General features: G+C 31.7%; 1 protein-coding gene across 1 annotated transcript; it reads left to right on the forward strand.

Moving 5' to 3' along the window:
* The first annotated feature begins 4,258 nt into the window (after window positions 1–4,258).
* LOC112524394 (spermidine synthase 1-like) lies at window positions 4,259–10,039 on the forward strand. The gene is made up of 9 exons (XM_025134184.1): window positions 4,259–4,507; window positions 5,928–6,004; window positions 6,103–6,225; window positions 6,967–7,071; window positions 7,192–7,264; window positions 7,352–7,423; window positions 8,450–8,645; window positions 9,428–9,566; window positions 9,676–10,039. Exons 1-9 carry the CDS (start codon window positions 4,354–4,356, stop codon window positions 9,742–9,744), a joined length of 1,008 nt encoding a protein of 335 aa, XP_024989952.1. The 5' UTR covers window positions 4,259–4,353; the 3' UTR covers window positions 9,745–10,039.
* Window positions 10,040–10,253: the final 214 nt, after the last annotated feature.

The raw sequence follows: 10,253 nt of genomic DNA on the forward strand, positions 1-10,253 counted from the left end.
TCGATCATGTCGAAATTTTTGAGGTAGCCCCAAGCATAAGCTCGCTTGAAAAATTCTGATTAAGTTCGAAAAAGCCCAATCGAGCTTTTTTTCCAACTCCAAGTCCGGCTCAACCCAAACTGTCAACAAGAAGTTTTTTTCTGGGTTTCAACGAAAACGAGAAATAAAACACTCGACAATCCTTAATCAAACAGTTATGTATTCACAATTTTAGTAGCTTGGAATAAAAACTTAAAACTCAAATGTACGATATAATTTGATTGTATCGACGAGAGCTCAATTGTCCCAATCGGTGATATCTCTGTTTTCTGTTAAGCGTAAGTGTTCGAGACATATTACATACATCTTAAATAATCTCAGAAGAATTAAAAAACAATCAAAAAAATCTCCAATAATCTTACAAGAATTGAACCGATATATTCCCATAAGTTTTGAGAATATATTACTTGTGACACACTTTTTCATATGCATGTCGGCATGGTTTGTATTTTCACTTTGTGGCTAGTTGTTATAAATTTTTCAAATTTGCCACACAAGTCTCTAAATTTATTAGTTTGACCATGTATTTCAGAAATTTTAACATATTCAAGTTAAGTTCCCCTATACTTTGGCTTCCTTTATAGTATTTTTTTGATTATATCTCATTTTTATTAGTTATTATTTGTTTTTTCATGTTTAAAAGACAAATATAAAAGAAACTATTTATTATTTAATTTTCATATTCAAAATGAAAATAACGGGATTATAACAAATACCTGTGATCGTCATTTGATTTTGAAAATAAACTATGAGTAATAAAAAGGATGCATTCCTTTTGTTTGACTATTTCGTTGTACTTTACTATTGATTTGTTAATAATATCAAGAGAAAGTTGGTATATTCCTTTCATTTTTTACGTGTAAAAATTTATTCGTTCAAAAAAACGTGCAATCAATTAATTGCTCAAAATATGAAACTTAGCTAGATTTTTTTAAGGTTTCACTAAGGGGCCGTTTACCAACCGCTTATTGGGTAAGCGCTTACTGTATGCCATTTACCTTCCGGATAAGCATTGCAAGGACCTAGACTCTTACTCGGTAAGAGGCAGAGTAAGGGGTCGTTTCCCAAACGCTTACCCGGATAACTTACCAAGTAACATTACATCACTGTATAAATATGGTAAAGAACAAGAATTTTACCCGGTAAGAGCGAGACAAGGACGACGAGTCTTATCCGGTAAATGTAGACGACGACTCTTACCATGGTAAGCGCTTACCGGGTAAATTGTTGCATACGATGTCGTTTTGCTTGACTAAAATCTTACCCAGTAAGTAAATATTAGCGTTAAATTTTACCGGTAAGCACTTACCGGATAAATGTTTGGTAAACGGCCCCTAAGTATCAAGAAATAAAATTCGTATCTAGTAAGCGCTTGTCGAGTAAAAAACTCTCACTAACAATCTGTTTTAATGACCAACACTGTTACCCAATAAAGTAAGTGATGGTAATGATCTTGCTGGTAAACACTTACTCGGTAATGTTTGGTAAACGTCCCCTTAAGTTCGATGATTTATTTGTCTTTAAATACATTTAAAAATTTATTTGTTTGATTCCAATAACTTTGGGAATTTATTTATTTAAAAGATATTCATATTAAAATATAAAAAACTGCGAATATTTAGTTTTGAAAGATTTTACTTTGAGTTGCTATTTATTTGGCTTTTTCTTTATTGTCCTTTTGCATCTCTTTTTTCCCATAATTGATTCTCCCAAATAAATAAATTAAAATCCAAAATTAATATTTTTAGATAATTTCCTGTTATAATTTATACAATTTTCATATATTTTTTTAAATTACAATTTCATATAAAATTTGTTTAAAATTACCAATTTATTAAAAGTTTATTGAATATTAAATATTTAAAAAATATAATTAATATTAAAAATAAAGATCGTTTGAAGTAGTTTTCATTTATGTGGTTTGTTGAAAGTTACAACTCTCGTTGCTGTGTTTTTTTAATTGTGGTGTTATTTATTGTGATTTATAATTTATTGTTGTTTTCATCTATGAGTTTAACTCCAACAATTAATCGTAAACCAATATAAGGAAAAAACTGTAAACCTCAAGGACTAAAACTGCAATTTTTAAAACATAAAGCCAAAAATGATTACTTTTAACAAAGCTGAAGGACTAAAAGAGTAGTTTAAAAAAACCTTTGATAAGGAATATGCACCTTTACATCTCGTGATTTCCTTCAAATATAATAACATATCTTGCATTTTCTATTTTTTAAATACTTTAATATAAATTTTTAAATTTTTATTTGAGAGTTTATATAAAGATTTAATTATTTGAAAACTCCATATGTTACGGTAATTGTGATTTTATTATTAAATATATTATTTCATATGATTTTCTTTTACATTTAAGACTGTAATTTAATATATTGATCGATGTATATTCCTTTCATAATTTGTTTGTTTCATATTTATTCTATTTATAATGTAAATTTTTTAGTTGTGTTTTTTTTATTTTACAAACACATAAAAATGTTGATTTTGTGAAATAAATATATGTTAATTAATACATTAAATCCAAACTGTATATGAAAAAAAATCATGTAAAATAACATATGATACGCTGTTTCTTATGATGTGTTTGGTACAGTGGACATGATAGAACATGGATTCTTGTACATGTTTGACATGACTTTTATATGGAACAGACAAGAACAAAGTATAAGACATTTTCCATCCCTACCATATGGAACATGGTGAAACAGACTTATTATATTTTACTAATATAATCTCAAAATAAAACTTAATTATCTTTTAAAACATCAAATAAGTATTCTTTTTACATTTTATTCATTATTTACTTTTTTTATTGTATTTTATGTTTTCTTAAACTTTCGTTTTATTGTATTCAAAATATTATTTTTATACGGTTTCTATATTTTTATTAATTGATGTAATTTATTATATTAATAATAAAAAATAATGTAGAAAAAGATAAAATTTAGAATTAAAAACTACATAAACTATTTGGTGTCATTTTAATTATTTTGACTAAAACTTTTTACTGATGTATTTTATTATAAAAATATTTATTATATTATAATTTAATAAATTACATAAATTAATTAAAATAAACAACTTGTTTGGGGCAAATTGGAAAATTTATTTGTTCTGTTCTGTTCAATTTTATCTTAACAAAGGTTGAACAGTTGTTCTAGCCTGTCATATCTGGACACCAAACACACCCTCAAAGTTATCATAATTTCATAGACACTTAAAACATTTCCAACCGATTTTCTATAATTTTATTAAAATAGAGAATCATAAGTTAAAATCTTTATAATAAATTACATTCAACTCCAACATCTTCTATATTTTAGAAAGTTCATCATTAATTTTATTATTTAAATATTTTATTATTTTATAAATGATATAGGAAAGCTGTTGAAACATTATATAGAACAAAAATATATTACAAAATCTACTTTAAATTAAAACTCCACTTAGTTTTTTAGTCTACCAATTTTACAATTTTATTAATTAATTTATAATAATATTTAATTAAATAATATCAAGAAAGTATCTAGTCAACCCATATTTAATTATATACATTTTAACTAATTTTATGAATAAATATTATATTATTTTAAACCTAAATTTATTTTTCTAAGACAATTTAAAAATAATTTATTATTTGATATTACAATTTACACACGCTTATTCATAATTATTGGATTATTAAAAAAAATTAAAAAGTAACTTCGGAATCATTACACCTTTAATTGGCGTGAGAATATTAACCCTTTTTAATTAGATAAATAAAATAATGATAATGTGATTATGACTTTAGTTTACTATTACCCCCTAAACTATACTCTAATTCCATTTTTTTCCATTTATTTAACATTGAAAATCTCGTTACTTCAATTGACGTCTGTTTGTTAGCAGTTTAATGAGACTCACAGCTTATTTATTCAGTTATAAATTACTGTTAACTAAAATCTATCAACATCTTATAAACTGTTACATTACAATTTACTATGCATATAAATCAAAACATATAACCGTTTTAAGTCTTATAAAAAGTAACATTTTTTTTTTAATTTTAGAGACGACTTTTGTGGGTTGGATATAACAGTATTAAAAAAATGAGGGACCATAGTGTCATTAGTGCATACTTTTGGTAGTCAAGTGTAACTTATATTTATTATTGAAGCAGGAATTTATGTCTATATATTTGGAGGGGGAGAGAGATTTGTACGGCATGCTTCTTCACAATTGCGTTTGTAGAACAAACAGAGTCACACGTTCTCTCTTTAGGTCTTCGTCTCCAGGGTTCAGGGCACAGTTGCAGAGATGGCCGAACAGACCACCGTCGCCGCCGTCTCCGATTTGCCGATGAAGAGGCCAAGAGAGGGAGAAGAGAACGGCGCCGCCGCGTTTGAGACGAGTGGGTACATATCATCGGTCATTCCTGGATGGTTTTCAGAGATTAGCCCAATGTGGCCCGGTAGGGTTTCTTCCATTTTGCATTTTTTGATTGTGGGTATGTTTATATTTATGTATTTTTTTGTGGGTTTTTTGATTTAGATTGTTTACAGAGCTCCCCTGTTCTTCTAATTTGCTCAATTCCTTGAAGTATGGAGTTTTCAGTTACATCTGGTTTTGTAAAGTGTTTTTTCTTATGGTTTGGTTTTATGAATCTATTGGTGATTTGGGAGTTAAAAGCTACTGTTCTAGATTGCTTTCTAAAATGAGTTTTGGTTGGTTTTCTATTAAGTCCTGTATGGGTGTATGGGTAAAGCTGTCTGTATTCATCCATCTGTATAGATCCGGAAGCTTTTGTTTGAGAGGGCTTTTCATAGATGGATGGAGCTTGCTTTTTAATTGGGTTTGGAGAAAGGCATTCTGCATAAAGCATCCCTAAGCTCACTTAAAAAGCCACTTTCTATATCATTGAGCTACTATCAAACAGTCAACAGACCGAATAAGCTGCAAGTCTTGTTAGGCCTGTTAAGCTGCTGACGAACATGCCCTTATAGTAATGTGGCATTGTAATTACTTCTTTTGTTCTTATATATATAAATCTGATGGTTATTGTTCTTGTTTTTCCATTTGCCTCTTTAATTTACAGATTCTATAAAGTATTCTGAGGTGTGATTTATTGATTCCATTAGTTTATAGGATTTTTTATATTTAAGAAAAGATATCATCATTCCCATTATCATAGTCCATATTTTATTATGAGGTTCATTATAGTCATATTCAAGATAGAAACAATTGACTCTTGTTTTTGGTTTTTAAGCTACAAAATCTGTTTATTATAAGACTTTTGTTTGTACTTTATTGTGATTACAGGAACTTTCTTTATAACCAAAGCATCTTTCATCAAATTTTAAATTCAAAAGCATCCCATTTCACACCAAGTCAAAAGTGGGCAATAATCATGAAAATGGGGGTTGTACTTTTATTTAATAACATATTCATTGTTGGTTACATGTTGCTATTTTTAAAGGGTTTTTTTGGGATATTAGTTATCTTGGTTTGATAAGTTTAAAACACTCTTTTTGAGGTGCTATCTTTAATCTTTTTGTGTTGGTGATGTTTTCATGTAAATGATTATTCTGTTACCTTATTGTTATGCTCTTTGAGTTTATTTTAATTTCCTTTTGTTGTCATTTGTTCTTGATGTTCATGTAGTGTTATCATTGGTTTCTTGAGTGCATACTTGACTCAACTGAGATGAAAACACTTCATATCTTGTATTGGGATGCAATCATTTTGATGTTATGGTACTTGTAAAGCATAGGATTGATGATTTTTGAATGGATACCTAATTTATCAATCCAATTTTTCGGTATTAGCTTAGAGACTAATATCAGAAAGAGACCCCCATAATCAGATTCTTCATATTTTTGTATGATATGCAGGAGAAGCACATTCTTTGAAAGTGGAAAAAATCTTGTTCCAGGGGAAGTCTGACTATCAAGATGTTATGGTATTTCAGGTATTTGATTTTTCATTTTACTTGGTTAAATCTTGAAATTTTAAAAAATGGTTTTGTGCCCTATTTCGGTTGAAGATTTTTGATTGTTTTGGTTTCAGTCAGCGACTTATGGGAAGGTTCTTGTTTTGGATGGTGTAATTCAACTTACGGAGCGAGATGAATGTGCATATCAAGAAATGATAACTCATCTTCCCCTTTGTTCCATCCCAAATCCAAAAAAGGTTCCATCCACCTCTTACAACTATTTTACTTGCAATCTTCGATGGATAAATGATCTCAATAGCGGTTGTTTGTCATTTCGTTATTGATGTTGGCTGAAAGGCTAGCTGTTGGCTAAAAAACTAGTTGATGTCAAATAAGTTAGCTGCCAGTTGATGAACTAGTTATGTTTGGTAAAAGCCAGCAGATGGGCTAGATGACAATGTAAAATGACATGTTAAAAAGTTAATTGGAAAAACATGGAAAAAGCTCCTGGTGCTTGTTGAAAAGCTACTTGAAGTAGTGGTTCAAAAAGCTAGCTTATCGGCTATCTTATGGCTAACGAAATGGAGCTTTTTCTCAACCATTTTTATATAATCAAACAGGCTCCAATGATGGATTACTTCAATTTCCTTATACATCTTAAAAGGGCTGTTTGGTTGGTTTTTTATTGTCAGTCTTGATTACTCTGTCTATATAGATTGTGAAGTTTTTTGTTTGGGTTTTATTTTTCATAGATGAAAGGAACTTGTTTTCTAACTGGGAGGGGAAAGTTTGGAAAAAACTTGGCTTTCTGCATAAAGCTCTCCCCTAGAAGTCTACTAAATAAGACACTTTCTATATCATTAAGCCACTACCAAACAGTCATGTATAGCTGACCGAATAAGCTGTGAGTCCCATTAAGCTCATTAAGCTGCGAACAAACAGACACTTTAATAGTGTTGTCAGGAAGCATCTAATGCTCTCATTATCTATCTTTATAGGTTCTGGTTGTTGGTGGAGGAGATGGTGGTGTTTTGCGTGAAGTAGCTCGCCATTCTTCAGTTGAGCACATAGATATATGTGAGATCGATAAGATGGTGGTTGATGTGAGTAATAAAGATTTCTTGTAGTCAAAAGCATCGATAGTTAACATAATTTTCAGAGTTTATGAGGCTGTGCAGGATATCTGAATGGGACTAATGTGAAATCTTTTGTCCCATTTTCAGGTTTCTAAAGAGTTCTTTCCTGATGTAGCTGTTGGGTATGAGGATCCTCGTGTCACACTCCACATTGGCGATGGTATATTAACGAGCTACATTATCTTATTTTTTTTGTCATTTTAGGTTTCCTTAGTTTCTGTTTTAATGAAATTTTCCAATCTTTTAGGAGTTGCATTTTTAAAGGCTGCTCCCGAGGGAAGTTATGATGCTGTTATAGTCGATTCTTCGGATCCCATTGGTATATTACCACCTCCATGTGTTTTTTGTGCTATTATGAATTATTATGATTCACACGGCTTTATATATGTCTAAGGGCCTGTTTTGTTATCAACTTAATGAGCTTAATGGACTCGCAGCTTACTCGGTCAGCTATACATGACTGTTTAGTACTGGCTTAATGATATAGACAGTGACTTATTTAGTAAGCTTTTAGAGGGAAGCTTTATGCAGAAAGCCAAGTTTTTAACAAACCGGCCCCTGCCAATTAAAGAACACATTCTTCCATCTATGAGAAAACCCTCCAAAAAAAATTCCCAATCTGTACGGGCAAATTAATCCACAATGATATCTTTATTCCATACAAGACTTAATGGAAAACCAACAAACAGTCCCTTAAATGTCTTAATAGACTGTTTTATAGGACTAAACAATTGTATGTCTTATGTAAATTGAGGGGGAGTTTTTGGGCGTTCTAGCAAGTTTTTAGGACACTTTTGAAATAAATCGTCCCATTAGTATATATATATACATTATTTGATAAAAGTATCTTATAAAAGCAAGTGTTCGTATGACACTTCTCAAAAAGCTTATATCACTCTTTTGTAACACTTTTACATAGGACGTATAATTGTTTGATCCTGTAAGCCTATAAAACATTATATGATAATTAGGAGTCGTTTGGTTGCTTTTCCATTAAATTCTGTATGGATAAAACTGTCTGTTTGGATTACTCTGTCTGCATAGATTGGAAAGGTTCTTGTTTTGTAGGGCTGTTTCATAGATGGAAGGAGCGTGTTTTTTTTAATTGGGAGGGACAGGTTTGGAATTTTTGGCTTTCTGCATAAAGCTCCCCCTAAAAGCTTATTGAATAAGCCACTTTTTATATCATCAAGCCACTACTAAACAGTCATGTATAGCTGACCGAATAAGCATTGAATCCTATTAAGCTCATTAAGCTGCTAAAAAACAGACGTTTGTAATGTCATGTTATGTTGTACTGAGTGAATTATTCATTTGATAAGCTTACATGATGATGGTACTTCAGGTCCAGCACAAGAACTTTTCGAGAAGCCGTTCTTTGAGTCAATTGCAAAAGCACTTCGGCCCGGTGGTGTTGTTTGTACACAGGCCGAGAGCATATGGCTCCATATGCACATCATTGAAGATATCGTTACAAATTGCCGCCAGGTTTTTAAAGGATCCGTCAATTACGCATGGACAACCGTTCCTACATATCCAAGGTAACCCTCCCTTATGTTTGCTTCATTTCATATTGTAATCCCAAGAATAGAGTTGATCATTTGCGGGCTTGGTGGGGCCGGGCTGGGCCGGGCCGGGCCTAACCTATTTTTCTTGTACAACGGGTCTAATATGGCAAACCCAAGCCTTTTTACGGGCTTGCAAACTTTCCCATACCCGCCGTATAAACGGGACGGGCTTGCCCATGGGTTAATGGGCGTGAAAATCTGTTTATATCTTTGACAAAACAAAACATATATAAAATCGCAAGTTATGTAAAATAATTCAACATACATAACATTTTTTTTCTAACTTAAAATTAGACGGAAATACATAACAATGTACATAGTTTAGAAAAAAAATTGTTTCGCAAAATCTGGAGCATCGATAAAGGAAATGACCAAATGAGATAATAAGGAATTCATCAATTGAGGTAATTATGTTTTTACTTTTTAGATTTTTAAAGAGTGCTATTATCATGAGTTATATTTAAGTGGAAATCGACAAGTATCAAGAATTTTAAATTTTATTTGTACATTTTAATTATAAAAGTTGATCATCATTAAAAAAGATTAATGGGCCAGGCGGGCCATCGCCCATGCCCTCCCATTAGTTTTAACGAGTCATTCGAGGCCTGTCCATTTCTTCGGGAATGGTGATCCCAGCCCGCTTTTCTAGCGGGCCAGACAGGACTGGTCTAGCATGAACGGTTCTATGTAAGAACAGTCTTTAGTCGATAGAAGGATTCTAACCCTTAGGTTATCATATGGAACCACAATTGCAGTGGTGTTATCGGGTTCATGTTATGTTCAACGGAGGGACCCGAGGTTGATTTCAGGAACCCGATCAACCCAATAGATTCAAACGATAACGAGAGGCAATGCAAATCTGTAGCACCACCCTTAAAGTTCTACAACAAAGAGGTAACCCCAAACCCTATCTTTCTTGTTCTTTTTTGATCATCAAAGAACTTCGTTTTTGTGGGTAAAGAATCGTTTTTCTTGATCTTTAATTGTGGATTTGCACATACAGATTCATTCAGCTGCTTTCTGTTTGCCATCTTTTGCAAAGAAAGTGATTGAAGCCAGATCAGCCAAGTGATGATTGTGGAGTAAAATTGCAGTTAGCAAGGGAAGGCAAAGAATAGGTGGTGTAGAGTTTCTGGGCTTTCAATCTTAATGGTTCAGATGTCTTAATCACAGCAATAAGTTGAGGGTTTTTGTTTTGGTGGATTCTAGTAAGTGTTATCTCGAGTAGATTTGGATTATGAACTCTGGATTTCATGGAGTCATATTGGTAGATTTTATGCATGATCTATATGAATAATGTTGTAAATTCTTCTAGTGATCATCAAGTCACTTTCAAAGTCTATTGATAAGAGTTCTATTTTGTGTTCGAGCTCGATAATTATCAAGCTCGAGATCGAGATAAACGAGCTCGAGGTCGAGTAGCTCGTAAAAAAACTCGACTCGTTTATACCTCTATGCAAAGTGTCAACACTCCCTTTCTTGCTCTAGAAGTTAGGAAACCCTTGTCTTGGTCCGACTAAAAAAGACATGGGACTCTTTGGGGTAATGACTACCATTTGAGATAATGAGAATATGTAAAAC

Source organism: Cynara cardunculus, assembly GCF_001531365.2.
Source record: "Cynara cardunculus var. scolymus isolate 2C chromosome LG 13, CcrdV1, whole genome shotgun sequence".
Taxonomy (NCBI): domain Eukaryota; kingdom Viridiplantae; phylum Streptophyta; class Magnoliopsida; order Asterales; family Asteraceae; genus Cynara; species Cynara cardunculus.